This window comes from Vollenhovia emeryi, unplaced genomic scaffold (assembly GCF_000949405.1).
Source record: "Vollenhovia emeryi isolate VEMERY1.0 unplaced genomic scaffold, V.emery_V1.0 DF939410.1, whole genome shotgun sequence".
Taxonomy (NCBI): Eukaryota; Metazoa; Arthropoda; class Insecta; order Hymenoptera; family Formicidae; genus Vollenhovia; species Vollenhovia emeryi.
Genome location: NW_011966956.1, coordinates 1 through 16535, shown reverse-complemented (window position 1 = coordinate 16535; position 16535 = coordinate 1). Strand labels below are relative to the sequence as shown.

The 16535-nt window shown below is 43.6% G+C and overlaps 3 protein-coding genes across 5 annotated transcripts; 2 read left to right on the top strand and 1 right to left on the bottom strand.

The window, feature by feature from the left end:
• The first annotated feature begins 1882 nt into the window (after nt 1-1882).
• LOC105557861 (eukaryotic translation elongation factor 1 epsilon-1) lies at nt 1883-2820 on the top strand. The gene is made up of 4 exons (XM_012005235.1): nt 1883-2070; nt 2203-2415; nt 2480-2575; nt 2650-2820. The coding sequence occupies exons 1-4, from the start codon at nt 1984-1986 to the stop codon at nt 2779-2781; spliced, it is 528 nt and encodes a 175-aa protein (XP_011860625.1). The 5' UTR covers nt 1883-1983; the 3' UTR covers nt 2782-2820.
• Nucleotides 2821-2898: 78 nt separating this feature from the next.
• Nucleotides 2899-14290, top strand: LOC105557859 (kinesin-like protein KIF21A). 3 transcript variants are annotated; one of them, XM_012005230.1, is made up of 16 exons: nt 2899-3416; nt 5443-5827; nt 5910-6356; nt 6429-6537; nt 7316-7519; nt 7595-7899; nt 7968-8205; nt 8310-9211; nt 9314-9663; nt 9793-9981; nt 10087-10206; nt 11153-11321; nt 11408-11513; nt 11600-12154; nt 12469-12739; nt 13505-14290. In XM_012005230.1, the coding sequence occupies exons 1-16, from the start codon at nt 3382-3384 to the stop codon at nt 13581-13583; spliced, it is 4464 nt and encodes a 1487-aa protein (XP_011860620.1). In that variant the 5' UTR covers nt 2899-3381; the 3' UTR covers nt 13584-14290. The 3 variants fall into 3 exon arrangements, with proteins under 3 accessions (XP_011860620.1, XP_011860621.1, XP_011860622.1); XM_012005231.1 differs by having other exon boundaries at nt 12923-13588; XM_012005232.1 differs by lacking the exon at nt 10087-10206.
• On the bottom strand, nt 13997-16169 carry LOC105557860 (bifunctional arginine demethylase and lysyl-hydroxylase PSR). The gene is made up of 6 exons (XM_012005234.1): nt 15930-16169; nt 15552-15757; nt 15048-15330; nt 14618-14973; nt 14292-14536; nt 13997-14143 (listed from the first exon to the last, which is right to left on the bottom strand). The coding sequence occupies exons 1-6, from the start codon at nt 16000-16002 to the stop codon at nt 14116-14118; spliced, it is 1191 nt and encodes a 396-aa protein (XP_011860624.1). The 5' UTR covers nt 16003-16169; the 3' UTR covers nt 13997-14115.
• Nucleotides 16170-16535: the final 366 nt, after the last annotated feature.

Genomic DNA, 16535 nt, shown 5'->3' with positions numbered 1-16535 from the left:
GTTAAGTTTAACTATGCTTACCGTAGCTTAAATGAACTCGTAATGTCGTAACTGGTATGAGGTTAAAAACAACCGGCTTGTGAAGACTTCACTTTTTAAGTGCATGCGTGTGTGTGTGCGTGTGTTCAGTACGCCGGAGGCCCCTACTGTCCCATGGAGCGTATTAAGCGGAAGCGTAACCAGCGGATCGCCAATCCACGGATCCGTTTCAACGGAATCTTGAAAGGGCTCTATCAGAAAGATTCCGTGATTGGCGATCCGCTGGTACGCTTCCGCGTAATCCGCTCCATGGGACAGTAGGGACCAAACTCCGGCGTACGAAAAACAGCGGATTGTCTGTGATTGGTCGTAGAGTTCGATACGCCTGATACGCGCGTATCGCGATACGCGCCATGGGACGGCACCCTAAGTCGTGTCGGAAGAAATTGACTAATCACAGTTCATTATTCTTCGACCGTAAGGAGAATAATGAACTGTGATTGGTTAATTTCTTCCGACACGACTTACTACATCCTATGTAGCCTTAGTCCCAGTCTACAATAGATGATTTAAGCCCTAAGCTTTAAGAAATTGGCCAATCACGGTCAAGTATGAGAAGAATGCGCGACTGTGATTAGTCAATTTCTTAAGGCTTAGGGCTTAAATCTCTATTGTAGACTGGGACTTAAGAATTCACTCATGAATTACCGATCTTGATCTCACTGGCTCGTAGATACAGCGTACAACCTTTATTGTTATCTGGGGATCGATTTCTGAAACTTAGGGCCTTCACACAATGCCAGGCAACAGGCAACAGGAACAGGGAATAGAATTTCTGACGCGTTGGATTCGTCGGAAATTTTCTTCCAACCAATCCAACGCGTTAGAAATTCTATTCCCTGTTCCTGTTGCCTGTTGCCTGGCATTGTGTAATGGGCTTTAAGCCCGCTGCAGACGATGCTATTTTTCCTGCTAGATTGCTTGCAATCTAATAAATTACTATCGTTGCACCATTCAGCACTCAGGATTCCTAGTAATTTAGTAAATCGCAAGCGATCCAGCAGGAAAAATAGCATCGTCTGCAGCGGGCTTTAGGAAAAATACAAAAGTGAGTGAATACTAGAATATTTCTAATTTCAACCTGTGAATTCGCTCACTTTTGTAATTTTCACAAGTTTCAGAGATACACAAAATTGTATCTTTACACCATGCACTGGTGGATTCCGGCGCGCTGGCGGCTACGTTCTATCCCCACCCCAAACTTTTTTACATACCAATACAAAGGGCCCGGGCCCACCGGTTTTCCTAAAGCCTATCACACAATGCCAGGCAACAGGCAATAGAGAATAGAATTTTTGACGCGTTGGATTCGTCGGAAATTTTCTTCCAACCAATCCAACGCGTCAGAAATTCTATTCCCTGTTCCTATTGCCTGTGCTTTCCCCTTGTGTGATAGGCTTAACGGTTTTCCCAGGGATTCACATTTTCAAAACACCGAGGGCACGAATGACCCATGAGTCCGGTTGCAGGGGTTTTAATACTCTAATTTTTTAAAATAAATATAAAATTTAATGACATAAATGGCTGTCAAATAATAAATAAGACCTGAATATAAACGTGATTATTAATTATTATATCTTGAAAATGTCTATCAAACTAAATGACTCTACACAAATATTGTTATATTATTATTATAGCAAAATTATAGAATTGTAGTTTTGCAATATTTCCGGAATATAAATGCGATATTGCTGATATATTGCAGGCATATTGTTAATTTATGTTTCTACAATGTCTCTGTAATGTTGCATTGCAATTTGCAACATTGCAACGTTGTTCCGTGGAAGTGAAATTAATTGTTTCTCACGAGAGAAAAGCGGCTTCTTGAATTTTTTAAGAGGGCGTTAGTGCATAGTGGATCCAAGTCAATCCAAGTGGATCGATCACTGTGTAGCAGTCACTGGCCGCCCGGTCGTTTCCAGTTCCCGAACGTTACATTCTATCATGGGTCTGTGTAATATAGAATGCGTGGAAAGAATAGCGCGATATCTCGACGTTTCTCCGGGAAAGCTGCAACTTTCTGAGAAAAACGTAGGCCTTGCTATTAATTTCACGTAAACGGCCTTTGTTCCTGGATGTTGCCGAATCAATATTTCACGACGATGGAATAGACTTGCTCGTGATTAAATTATCATCGTATATCGAATCGCATGTTTGTTTCAGGTGATAGTTGCAGTTAGTCCAGAATGCGAAAAGAATCTGCCGTCTATTCAAGGCTTCGGCACAATCGTGCAAGAGCTTGTTAGGCGCTCGAAATGCTCCGATATACCTGACAGTGAGAAACAAGTGCAAGCATTGACACAGCAATGGTTAGAATACATTGTGATCTGTATCAATTACGGGGATGTTTCTGCCAACGCTAAAAGAATATTAAATGTAAGTGTATTGTTAAGTATTGCCTTACGAAAGAGGTAATTGATACAAGACTTTGGATTATTAGGAGCTGAATACGGCGTTAAAGGACGTGCCATATATAACTGGTACAAAGAAGACTGTCGCTGATGTTGCATTATATTACGTTCTACATTCCATAATGGTAATAACAATGATAATATAATATATCGTCGTAAGCCCACGGCGACAACGTCTACTCACTTTTCTTTGTTACAGAAAGAATTGAGCTATCAACAGAAGGCGCAATATATCCACGTGTCGAGATGGTTCGATAATATCCAACAGGAAGAGAAGTTGAGGCGGGAATTGGATTTAATATCTTTCAATCTGTTACACATGTTTCTGTAATCGAGATGTAATAGCGAATAAATTGATTTGACATGCAGACTTGTCAGGTTTATTTATTTCGGGGAAAATACCGACCGAGTCCAAGCGCCGTGAGTGCGTTCCGGTAGGGCAGACGGCGCTGGTGTGCAGTTTGTTTAACGATTGCGGCACTGCGGGCACCGCCGAGCAGGCGAGCACTGGCGAGCGCCGACATTCACGACACGGCCTTTCACTCGATGAATTTCAGCACACGTACAGGTGCTCCGCGTAGAAGCAACGATGATACCGACATTTCTGAGAGACGGTAGAAGGACGACTCGGGCTCCCACGCAACTGCCGCGATCGTTTGACGACTGGTCTAGGGGCTACCGTCGCGTGCAGCGAGTGCTCGTGCATCGTCCATGAGAGATGTCAAGTTTTCGCGATTATTGTGCCTGATAACGCGTGCGCGAGTGCACAACTCGGCTCGGCCGCACAGCGGAGGATCCCAACTGCCTGACGGCCGCTCGCCTTCACTCCGTTTCGGCCTAATATTAGCCTAATACAGCGAAAGCTGTCTCGTTGATACCTGAAATCCCGCTGGTCGGTCCGCGCTCGACCGATAGCCTCGAACGCAGCGAGATGGCGGACGATTCGAGCGTACGCGTTGCCGTGCGGTAAGTAAAGTAATGGGCTCGAAGCCCGAGATCGCGTTCCTGGCCGGCGTGCCGGTGCACGTCGAGCTTCGAGGCTTTGAGCGCCGAGCGATACCGTCGCGGGCGGTTCCGCGCGCGCATTCGAACGCGCGCGTTTCTCGAACAATAAACGCGAGGAAGAATGGAGACGTTCGGAGTATCGGGAATAATAAAAAGAATCGGCCGTTGCAGTCGCCGACGCCCCTCCGGCCTCCGGCTCCGATGAATAACAGGTTGACGTAAGACGCGCTGGGAATAGGCATCGCCGGAGGAGTCGCGTGATTTAAACCTAATCTACAGTGTGCCTTCTGCATCTAGAAACATTCTATTCTATACAAACAAATCGAAACGCTCGAGAGGTTTGTCGACGATCTACGATTGTGCAATGTACAGCTTGCAATTAATCAACGTACGCCAATTTTTTAAACGTATTTATTGAATATAATGAGATAACTTTTAGGCTCTATGTATCAATGAATTAATTGAAATTGCATAGTGCAAACTAATTTGACCATACTGACATCCTCGTTCGATAGTTACACGTCTTATAATCAAGATGACAATTGATATTCAACCACACTTGCATGCAATCTTCAAGAAGTTCTGCCCCGATACCATACTAAGTATTTGGCGTCTAGATCCCACACAGCACAAAGCTCCGATTAAGCTCCTAGGAAGTTCATTTCGCTGAGCTCCCGGGAAGCTTACAAAATTCGACAAAACAAGCTTCCAGCGAGTTAGCACTAGTTGAGAGCTCCCTGGGAGCCTCATTTAAACTCCCTGCGAGCTTAAATAAAGCTCCCAGAGAGCTCTCAAAAGCGAACATAGGAGCTCCGTGCGAGTTCGTTTGAAGTTCAAGTGAAGCTTATGACCAATTTTAAGAGCTCCCCGGGAGTTCCCCGTGCTGTGTGGGATGTTGCACTGTGAGGCGAGCGTCATCATTGAGGTCTAACAACGATGCGAGATATTGTGTTACCATTGCGTTCATCGATGCGATCGATAAGTTTTTCTTACGTACACTATAATTCTACTAAAGTAATTTGTTGGAGACCGTTATAACACATTTACTTGGCCGACTTGCGGTAACCTAGAAAGACACAATAAATACTGGCTAGAAGAAAAAGAAAGAACTTGTGTTTTTTGTAAGACGGGATGGGATAGTCTTGAACATTATATAAAGGAATGCAGTATGACGTCACACTGGTTTAAGGAATTAGGGAAAAACAATAAAGAAGTAAGGTATAAGATATGGAGCGACGAATTAGATAAGGAAAAAGGGTACACTATATTAGGAAGCTATGGATAGAAAGAGAATGCAGATTGCGAAGTTTAAAAAAGAAAAAGAAGAGAGAGTACAGGAGGAAGGAGGAAAAGAAATGTAAATAATAAATAAGCAATATAAACTAGTCACGATACGAAAGGAAGAAAGAGTGAGGAATAGAATAAGTATGCAGGAGTGAAAGCGTTAAGTACTATTGTAAACCAAGTCCACTTCTTGGCTGTAAGCTGAAGTATTATAAAATAAATATATTACTTGGCCGACTTGATCATATGTACCAAAAATCTTTAATGTCATTGAAAAGGACCACATGAGTTGGTCGAAACGTTTGACTTTGATTACTTCTAATCAATAACATACATAATATTGTTATATCTGCACTCAACATCGAGCGTTTGGCTCTCATTGCCCCCTTTGCATTACGCATTTCAATTAATGTATTTATTGACTACAAGATGGAATGTTTCCAGACGCGGAGAGCACATTGTAGATACGGCTCGACACTCTCGCGCGGCAAGAACGCGATTGCTCAACGTTGAATTCTAGCGTTACTTTATTACGGGGGTTTACGCGGGAATTGCGCGGAGAAACTCGGAGCGCTGGAATCAACGCCACCCGAGCGTCTCCTTTTACGACGAACGCGCGTGGGCTTGATTGCCGTTCAACTTGCAAAGCTGCGAGCTCCAGCCGAACGACCTTCCCCCTTACCTTCCTCAATGTCTGTTGCAGAATAAGGCCTCAAGTAGCCCGCGAAGTTATCGACATGTGTAGGATTTGCACTCAGGTGCCTCAAGGGGAGCCGCAGGTCTTTCTCGGGCCCGACAAGGCCTTCACGTACGACTACGTATTTGACACGCCGGTGAATCAAGGCACAATTTACGAGACGTGTGTGCGTCGTCTGGTGGAAGGCGCGCTCGACGGCTACAATGCGACGGTCTTCGCCTACGGGCAAACCGGCTCCGGCAAGACTTACACGATGGGCACCGGCTTCGACGTCGAGCTCGATCAGACTATCGTCGGGATTATACCCAGAGCTATTAGGCATCTTTTCGACGGAATAGCCGACAAGCAGGGGCGCGCGAGGGAACGCGCGCAAATGCCGCCGGAGTTTAAGGTCCGCTCATTCAACACTTTTCCCACTCGATTCGCCTCTCGTCTCTCGTCTGAACGCGTCTTGTCTCTTGTTATCGCCGCAGGTCACAGCGCAATTCTTAGAGTTGTACAACGAAGATCTGAAAGATTTGCTGGAGCCAGGAGGACCGAGGGGCGGCGCGCGTATTCACGAGGACACGATGGGTAACATACATCTGGCTGGCGTAGAACCACGCGTCGTAACCAGCCCCGAGCAAGCCCTGGAGTATCTTCGATTGGGTGCCTTGTCGCGCACCACGGGTTCCACGCAAATGAACACGCAGTCCTCTAGGTCGCACGCGATATTTACCCTGTACGTCAAACAGCAGAGGTGCATCAAGGTCGAGGATCCTGACGCGGATGTCGACACGAGCGGCGTCGAATTGGCCAATGAGTTTGAAACGTTAACTGCCAAGTTTCACTTCGTCGACCTGGCCGGTTCCGAGAGACTAAAGAGAACGGGCGCTACCGGCGACCGTGCGAAGGAAGGCATTTCTATCAATTGTGGATTGGTAAGACCCGTCTCCTTTCGGGGAAAAACCGGGGAATAACGTCTCACCTTTTTTCTTTTCGTTTGCCTTCAGTTAGCCCTGGGTAACGTCATTTCCGCTCTCGGCGATAAAACGAAGAAAGCCTCGCACATACCGTACAGAGACTCAAAGTTGACCAGGCTACTTCAAGACTCTCTCGGGGGTAACTTGCTTAGAACAACTATATTAAAAAAGATATTATAAAAGGCTCCAGAGAAAAACAATAAATTCAAAGGACGATGTTAAATCGAAAGGTTACAGGCAGTGTGAGCCGTCTTCGGTGATAAAAACAAATACGAAAAGATTTACGTTACAATTACGAAAAGATCAGTACAACCTCGACAGCGACACAGCACACTACAGATTTGTATACCAATTGTCTACCAATTGCAAGATCGAAACGAAAGTTGTTTGTACATATGTATATATGTACAAACAACTTTCGTTTCGATCTTGCAATTGGTAGACAACACTTCCGATACTAAGGACAGTATTGGTGCGTTGACACGTATTGCAAGATAATGATGCGATGGACTATCAATACACAACCGATCATCCCGCATTTTAAATATATCTGGACGTGCGTAACATCAATATCTCTCGCATTTACACACTTCATTAAGATGTTGATACATCACCATACTTAACATTTTAATTAGACATAGGCTTTAATTTAATTAATTGTTTATTCGATGTCACATTGCTGATGAGGGTCACATACGTAGACCGAAACGTTCAATTGTTAATTTATATCTACCATCCGTTCTAATACATATTATTTTAAATCTTTTCGTATTTATTTTTATCACCGTAGACCAGGTGACGGCTCACATTGCCTGCAACCTTTCGATTTAACATCGTCCTTTGAATTTATTGCTTAGAACAGTATGGAATTTACACGTCACATTCTATTTGGTCAATTTGTCAATTTGATTTGCCAGGGAACAGTCAGACGGTCATGATAGCGTGCGTATCGCCAAGCGACAGAGATTTCATGGAGACCCTAAGTACGTTGAAGTATGCAAATCGAGCGAGAAATATTAAGAATAAAGTTACTATTAACCAGGACAAGAGCTCGAGAACGATCGCTTCGTTACGACGAGAGATTCAGCAGCTTCAGTTGGAATTGATGGAATATAGGCAAGGTACGTTCGACAATGAAGTAAATAATCTTACCTATCTCTACGTTCCGTACATAAACGTGGTATTACGTCCCTCAGGCAAGAGAATCGTCGGCGAGGACGGAGTTAACGACGCCTGGCATGAAAATCAAATGTTGAGCAGCGAATTACAGAGTCTTCGTACCAGAGTGAAGGCACTTTCGGAGACGGTCGAGGCGTTAACCGCCAAGAACGCTCTCCTGCTGGCGGAGAAAGCAGCGGGTCATTGGGTAGCGGCGTCCAGCAAAGGTGACGACCAGCTGACCAGCCTGATACAGGGATACGTTCAAGAAATAGAAGAGCTGAGAGCTCGTCTATTGGAAGCGGAAGCTATGTATCAGCAATTGAAGAAGAGACAAATGCAGGTGAGTCGAGTTGCAAAAAACAACTAGCCCGACCGACATTGATGAGATCTTGGTTAACGCGGCGTTAGGTTAACGCGGCGAATCCATACGGGGATTCCAGCTCGTTTCATTCCGATTCCGCGTCCGTGTTGGTCGACGCTAAGAGAGATGTCGAGAAAGAGATGGAAACGTTGAGGGCCTTGAAGGAACAGTACAGTCACGGCGCTAATACTACCAAGTCGGTGGACGAGGCAGAGATGGATGACGCGGAGAATGCACAGGATTCCGTGAGCGAGGACGATTCCGACGACGATTCCGACCGTAAAGGCACGTCTAAACCACACGTGTCCTATTTATTTCTCCTATATCTTTCTCCCCCCGTCAATTTTGTCATTGCGCAACGATGTAACTGACAGGGTATCGTTTTGCAGAAGAAGACGAAGAAGAAGCAGCTATGGGTCGTGAATTGGAAGCGCTAACTTCCGATATCGATGTTAAGCAGCGCTTGATACAAGAGCTCGAGCTCTCTCAAAGACGTTTACAGACTATGAAGCAGCACTATGAGGACAAGTTGTCCCAGTTGCAAGCTCGTATTCGAGACACTCAGGAAGAGAGGGATAAAGTCTTGCTGTCTTTGCAGCAACAACCTACGCCGCCTACCGAAAAGGTGAAAAAGCTACGCGACGAGTACGAGAGGAAGCTGACAAATATGCAAAAGGAGATGCGTCTTCTACAATCTGCCAAGAAGGAACACGCGAGATTACTCAAGAACCAGTCTCAGAACGAAAGTAGGCTGAGAGGTCTGAGAAACGAGCTTTCGGAGATGAAGAGGGCAAAGGTAAAGCTTTTGAATAAAATGCGAGAAGAAGCTCAACGGCATAAAGAGAACGAACTGAGGCGCAATAGAGAGATAGCGCAGTTACGCAAGGAAAGTCGTAGGCATGCAAACGTAATCAGAACGCTGGAGGCCGACAAGAGAATGAAGGAGGTTGTTCTTAGACGTAAACAAGAGGAAGTAACGGCACTACGGAAAAGGGACAAGGGATTGAGTCAGAAAGCTGCTGGTCGTGCACCAGTCAAACCACTTAATCCTAAAGCATTGAAGCAAAGGTGGCAGACGTTCGAAAGAACGATCACTAAGCAGGCATTAGCGAAGCAGGCCGCCGCAGAAACGGAGAGAGAAATGGAGAGACTATTACAAGAGAGGGAAGAATTGGGAAGAGATTTGGAGAAGCTTCAGAAGCACAGGAGTCAAATTACAAGCGTGAGAGGCGACACCGCCGATATTGACGAAGAGATCGACAATGTGGAAAGTAAAATCAGCTACCTACAGGTAATGTATCAATCAACGGTTTAATGCGGTCGTCCCTACTATTGCTGTTACTCCTACCTGTGTTATAACGTGTCGTTTACTACAACGAGCAAAATTTTACAGGATAGCATTTCGGAATGTCAGCGGGACATGGTTGAAATGGGCGACGGTGAGGCGGAGGGTGAGCCCGGTGTCGAAACGCTCATTTCTACGATACGAACGGTAGACGAGGCACAGTACTTACTCGAGCGAATGCTCGCGTTTACCGTGGAGCAAAGTTGCATAGCCGCGCAGAAGCAGCTCGAGGTGCGGGATATGGAATCGCGACTCAATCAAGTTGCGCAAGAAAGCGACGTGCAGCATCAGTTACTGGAGCACGTATTACGCGATAGAGATCTGTTATCTCTCACAAACAATCAGAATAACGTACTAGCTTATAGTCCAGCCAGTTCAAGAAGTTCCTCACCCGACAAGTAAGTCAAGCGGCAGTAATTGGCTCTCATTTTTCCAGAATGTATTCCAATTTCATTTTCCATAATATTTATGCTCTACACATTAATATGGTATTTCATTTTTATTCGTGTGCGTATCTCGTTTGATAGCGAAAGTTACGGTCAAATTATACTCGGTGAGGAGAGGCAGCGCAATAGTAAAGTTAGAAGAAGAACAACGCAACCACAAGAACTTTTATACGGTGTACACGCTAGTCCGGAAAATGTTAAGGCAGATGATCAGAATCAAAATCATAATCATCCTCTTACTAGGGTCCCCAGTGCACCAGGTAGCCTAAAGTAAGTATACGGGTTTGTCGACTCGCGTGTGTGTGTGTGTGTGTGTGTGTGCTCTCAGTAGTTTTCATACTTTTGCATTAATTAATGTTTCATTTGCGTGCGCAGAGGACTGGTATTGACGAGAAATCAGTACGGTGGTACTGGTGGATCGCCAACGCTGAGTCGTCGCGACAGCACATCACCCAGAGCTCTGCGACGGCCGATTCATCCCGGTGGTGGCTCCATGTGAGTGATTATCCTGCAGCACATTCTTGTTCTTGTATTCCTTGTATATTTTTTTCTTCACGTTCTACTCCACGCACTGTCCAGATGACTTTTATGGTTTCTCGGGACTTATTTTGTTGACTTTGTTTGAGACAGGAATCAAGTGCAAGTATTTCGTGCCTAAGAATATAATAATTAACAATTGGAATGCGCGTACGCGTATAATTGCGTTATGTTACAAAAAAAGTATTAACTAAAAAATTTCGTTACTCTCCATATGTGTAAAGTGTCTCGGAGTTTATCGGGTATTACGATAAGCGTTTCCAAGAGTTATGCATTGTACAAAATACACGTGTATATCTGAGAGTAGACTGTAACATCGCTATGTGTAATATGGAGTATACGTTTTAAGCCGTTAACGTTGTTTGCAACCGGTATCTTTAATAAGGGAACCTAATTGAGAAATAAAGATAAACCTAGGTTTATATGTGTTTACAAATAAGTAAGATGTATATTAATCGATTTTATACAGTAACATATTATACACATGCATATTATTATTAATTATTGATAACTGCAATAAGAAAAGACATGTTTACGGAATTGAGGCTAATTTATAGAAAACATCTGTATCCTCAATATGCATAGACGTAAGGATTCTATTTTTTGTAATATGTAGGCTAAAGAATAAAAGGCAAAATTTCGATTAAGACGCGAACATTCGGTAGCTGTCGGAAAACCTTGTTTTGGACGTTCCTTACTTACATATTTCTAAGTACGAAATTTGCATTTGATGATGGCTGAAATTAATATTTGTACTTAATTGCGCACTACGCCTGTAAGCTAAGTTAATAACGTAACGTCTCGTTATCTTTCCTGCGCACGCATGTTTGATGTAACTTTCAAGTCGGCATAATTATTAGCCAGATGCCGGCTAACTAACACGCTAACATAACACACCTATTAGGGAGCAGGTAGCGCATCTGGATATATCTTCACCCCCTGGCTCACCGACTACGTACAGGCGATTCAGTAGTCGCGAGGAAAACGTATTCTCCAGATTAACTGCAAACAGGCAGCTAATCGCGTCTGAACCGCAGCCAATGAAAGGAATTATCTCGCAGTATCAGGGCAAGGTGAGGACAAACTGAGGCTGACTAACGAGGTTTTCCACCTCTCTTTCGCGAGGCCAAGTCAATTAGGTGTATGATTCTTTTGTCAGGCGCAACCACGGGCCATTTTGCAATGCTCTCACGTCGCGGAAGGGCACAGCAAAGCTGTCCTTACTGTATGCGTAACGTCGGATTTACTTTTCAGCGGCTCGAAAGGTATACGAGTGCACATTGAACGTTATTCGAGTCGAATGACGTACAGGTTTATTTCATCAAGTGTAACAAAACGTATGAATTTTCAGATCGCACCGTCAAAGTATGGGATTTGGAAACGGGAATTGAAAGCTTGACCTTGGGTGGACATCCTAATAACGTCGTAGCCGTAAAGTATTCCGCCGTTCATCAGCTTCTATTTAGCGTATCCGCGGCATACGTTAAAGCTTGGGATTTAAGAGCTGGCAACAGCTGCGTAAAAACCTTGTTTTCATCGGGTCAAACTCAGAACGGTCCTATCGCGCTGTCAACTCCGTCTAGGATGGTTCACGTTCCGCCGGGCGAAACGACAATTATCGACTTAGCGCTCAGTTTGGACGAACAGGAGCTGTATACCGCGGCTAGCGATAAAGTTAGAATATGGGATCTTCGTAAACTGACGTACGCCGGCAGATTAAGCACGCCACACACGGCGGCCGTTATGTGTCTGGCCGTTGCCGAGGATGGTAGAGTGATAGCAGGTAGCAAGGATCATCTGATATCTCTCGCCGAGCCTAATATATCCGGACCGTCCGTTAGTCTAGCGCCGCCGCATTACGACGGCGTTGAATGTTTAGCAACGATCGGTTCCACATTATTCTCCGGTACGTTCCTTTTTCTGCCTATTAATCTCAATAGTTGCTTCCCTTTTACATGAAAACTCGGATAAATCTCACTTGTGACGTCATAACTCAGTTGAATGTTCCTTTTGATTCTTGAGAAGTGAGATTTAACCAGATTTAACTGAGTTTTTGCACACGATCAAGACCGTGTGCTTTAGTGAGTTTAATACTCACATTAATGACGTCATATCTGAGTATAAAATACTCACATAACTGAGTGACTCAATATCACTTAAGTGTAAAAGGAAAGCAGCTAATGTGTGAATCATTCACTATTGCTATCGATTAAACTTCAGGCTCTAGAGATATGTGCATTAAACGATGGGATCTAAGCAAGATGGAATTAGTCCAGTCCCTGAACAACGCTCACAAAGATTGGATTTTGGGATTGTGCACAATAAATAACGGTTCCATAATGATTTCGGGATGTCGCGGTGGTATACTGAAGGCATGGTCGGTTCCTAAGGATCATTTAGGGGAATGCACGCCTATCGGGGAGGTGCGAGCGCACGCTTCTGCGATCAATGCCATCGCGACCAATCAGCAGCATATATTCACAGCGAGCAAGTAAGTAAGAGAATCCAAGCGCACATGTTGCGACGCTTTTATATCCAACTGTCTGTGATAGTACAATAGCGCGTCTGTCCGTGAATCGACTGTTTGCGACTATATTGTATCAGATATTATTTCGGTTCGGCAGTCCGCGATATGATATCCCGAGTAAAGTAACATCTCGGATGTTGATTTCAGCTCTGGGGAGGTGAAGCTGTGGCGTATACCCGATTCCTCATTATCAATGTCTATCTCCACAGTTTCCCTTTAACTTTACTTGCCTTTTGCTTGTGCGTCACTGTGTGCGTTTATCTTGTATTTTTCTGATAATGTGCATGCCCTTTACCCGTATTTCAATATCCAGAATATTTTACGCGACAGTAAGGCTGCGATTATTTTTTACGCCTGTCTAACGTTCGTCAGAAATGTGACACACACGCAACTTTACACGCAACACTACACCACAAAGTCAAATAAAGATGTTACGTTACATTTTGCAAACTTGCCGTCTATATTCACGTTTGACGTAACTTTATATCGTCAATCGCTACAAAATTCACAGCATTTTCAAAGTTGAACATTACGTTTGAGAGACCTTGCTATAAGATAAACCTCAATCTCTTGCTAGTCAATAATTTGGACGAAAATGAATTACTCTTACGACAATTGCAACAAGTCTCATCAGTCTCTAGTGCGTATGGATGTTTAATTGGTTATTATTTGCTTCTATGTTGTTTACTCCACTTTGGTGCTTTGCATGGTCATCGTGTCGATACGAAGCGATGGAACTGTGAAATTGTGGAACTACTATAAACGAGACGCAAGGACCTTCCACAGGAGCAACTCACTCAAAAGCTAACATACGTGTCTTATACGAATTGTATTATATTTAATTTGCAATTAGTCTTATTATTGTTAACTATAGTTTAATTTAAGTGATAATGCACTTGATCCATCCACTATTAGCTCGTATCCTTTTTTTATACATTGCTATTGCATTGATCCTTTTTTAATTGATTGTTGAGAATACTTTTAAACATTTTTTTAAATATTTTTCGACTGTATCGTAATTTTAATAAATACTAGGAGATGTAATGGTAATCGTAAAAATCTTACAGGACAATATGTATGTTGTTTAACTAGCAAGATGACTGGTCGTAATGTTAACAGTGTCCGTTTGGAATAGGAATAATGTGCATTATCATAAGCTGCCTAAACGCAAGGCTTGGATGAAGTATTGATAGAAGAAAAGGCTATATTATCTGATATTTATTTTGTTATGAACATAAAGATACGATCGTAATTATAATATTTATTCTTAGTACAAACAATAATTGTTGGTTAATACTGTACAGTCTGAGGTCTCTGTAGGTTCCAAATACTGGATATTGTCAGGGTTGGCTATTAGTCAATTTTCTTCTGGAAAATTGAAGAGAGTATTATGCCTTGATTATATTTCGAATCGTGACGAAAAATAAATGGATTGTATTAACTGTATTGTATACAAAAAAGAGGAGGAGTACACGGTGATTTTGCGATACTTGAATAGAGAGAATGTTGTATATACCTCTTTTTCTTTTTGTGCGCGGTAAGTGATTCTTGACCGCTGTCATCCCCGCTGTCGTCCCCGCTATCCTCAGATTGACTACTACTGGTACTACTCGAAGAACTACTCGAGGAACCGCTCGACGAGTCGCTAGCAACACCGGTGTCTTCCGTCAAGTCTACGGTATCCGCCAAGGTTGCCAGTTCCGGTTCTTTATCACCGAGTACTTTCAACCATTTTCGCGATAATTTTGGCCTTCCTCGTACCTAGTTGCGATCACATTTATTATTACAGTTTGTACAGAGCTCGTTCAGCTCGATGTGTACGCGAGTCGAACAGATAATTACCGTTTTATGCCAGACTACCGGGAAATTGGTACGCGAACAGAAATTTTGCGTAACCGCTATAGTCTCGTCAAGATTTAACACGATGTGCCACCATCCGCCGGGAATAAAAACAGTCTCGCCGGGGGTCTGCAGAATCTCTATCGGGCGACAATCTTCTGGCCAGGCGGGTAGTTTTGTGCGTGGATAGATAATGGAAAACCATGTGATAGCTTCGTCCCTCTGTTTGCCACCCTCGGATGCGGTTACCTTAAGAAGTTCGCGGGGAGTGTGCGTGGGAAAGAGACACCAGCGTTTGTGGCCGGAGATCAATGCATTCCACGCGCTGGTACCTAACGGGTCTATGTGTATCCCCGTACCTATTGTTTCACCCGCAATGTTTTAGTACCACCTTTGAATTACTAGCATGAATTTCGTTGACAAGTGTATTTACCAGATCTCGCGGGCCCCATAACGAACCAGCGGTACGGTGGTCTTCGATGCTCTCCGGCATGATGGAAAAGATCATCCCGAAAGTATTTAGGGATTACATAATCCTCTAACAATTTCTTTCGTCTGGGATGTTCGCCGAACGAGCTATCAAAAATGTATAAAGGGGAATCGTCGCGGTTATTAAACATGTATCGAACGTAGTACTTCATCTTCATTTTCACACTGTATCCTTCATTGTCTTCTCCGCACTTAAACTTTTGATTCCGATATTTCTTTGCTAACCTCTGAAATTGAATAAGAAGCCTGGATAAGTGTTTAAGGGCACGGCATGATTCTTTCGAGTGAGAACTGACATTGTTGAAGGCTTTAAGGAAAGTACATGTTTTCTAACTGCTTGCAAAGAAAAAGACAAATAGGTTAGAAGGTACCTTTGCCAACATAGGATGCGACGGATATGTTGAATCCATAAAATTGTACCTATTAAAATGATGTTACAAAGACCAACCTCTATAGTCCACTTGTGTTGGGCCCTCCAGCCATTTTGAACACCTCGTATTATCACAGGCTTGTAAGGTTTTTCATACTTTTCTACGAATTGTTCCGTGAGCACGTTGGACTCGTCGATTCGTTCGGCATTGTCTTGGAATTGCCAAAACTTTTGGAAATTCTTACTGTAGCTGTGCTGAGTCCACGCCGCTTTACCCACGAGCTCTAAACAGGGCGTGTTTTCGGCATTATTTACTTTCCGTAATACCGTTAATATCGAGACGGGCTCAAGACGATCGTCGGATCTCGGCATAGGAGGGAAAGGGACACGCGTGTACGAGGAAGGGCACCTCGGCAAGGTGGATAGGTTATAAATCGCAACTTCCATTCTCTTTACCTGGCCGAGCCTTCTTTTTCACCTCCTTGATCCTCTTTCTCGCGCGATGATCCAGTTTCCACTCTTCCGTCATGACTACGTTTTTACCTCCGTGTCGTCTACTTCATCTAATCGCAGAGATTCACGTATTTACAAATCGTACAAGAGATTAGAAAATTGAAAAACGTTGCAAAACGTTCAACGACCACTCCACACGGCCGACCCTCGGAGCCGACGTTGCAAAAACGTCCTTTAGTAATAATCGGCCGGCAGCGTTGCCAACTGCTGAAAAAAATAACCCGCTAAATTCGATTATGGATTTGTTCGAAATTAGCGTGAAGTTAGCCGACAACTTCGACGTTTTCAAAAAAATTTTTTTTAATCGTTTGTTGGTCGTTTGTTGGTCATTGTTGGCCTAATATCAATATTTGTTGGTTTATAATTTAAAAAAAAAAAAAAGAAAAAGATTAGCGTGAAGTTAGCCGACAAAATCTCATTTTCGCATAAAAAATGATTAAATCGATGCGCAATCGTTCGCTGATGATTGTTGATCTAATTATAGCGTTTGTTGGTTTAGTATTTTCTTTTAAAAACGAAAAATAATCTCTTATTGATGAATCATTGGCC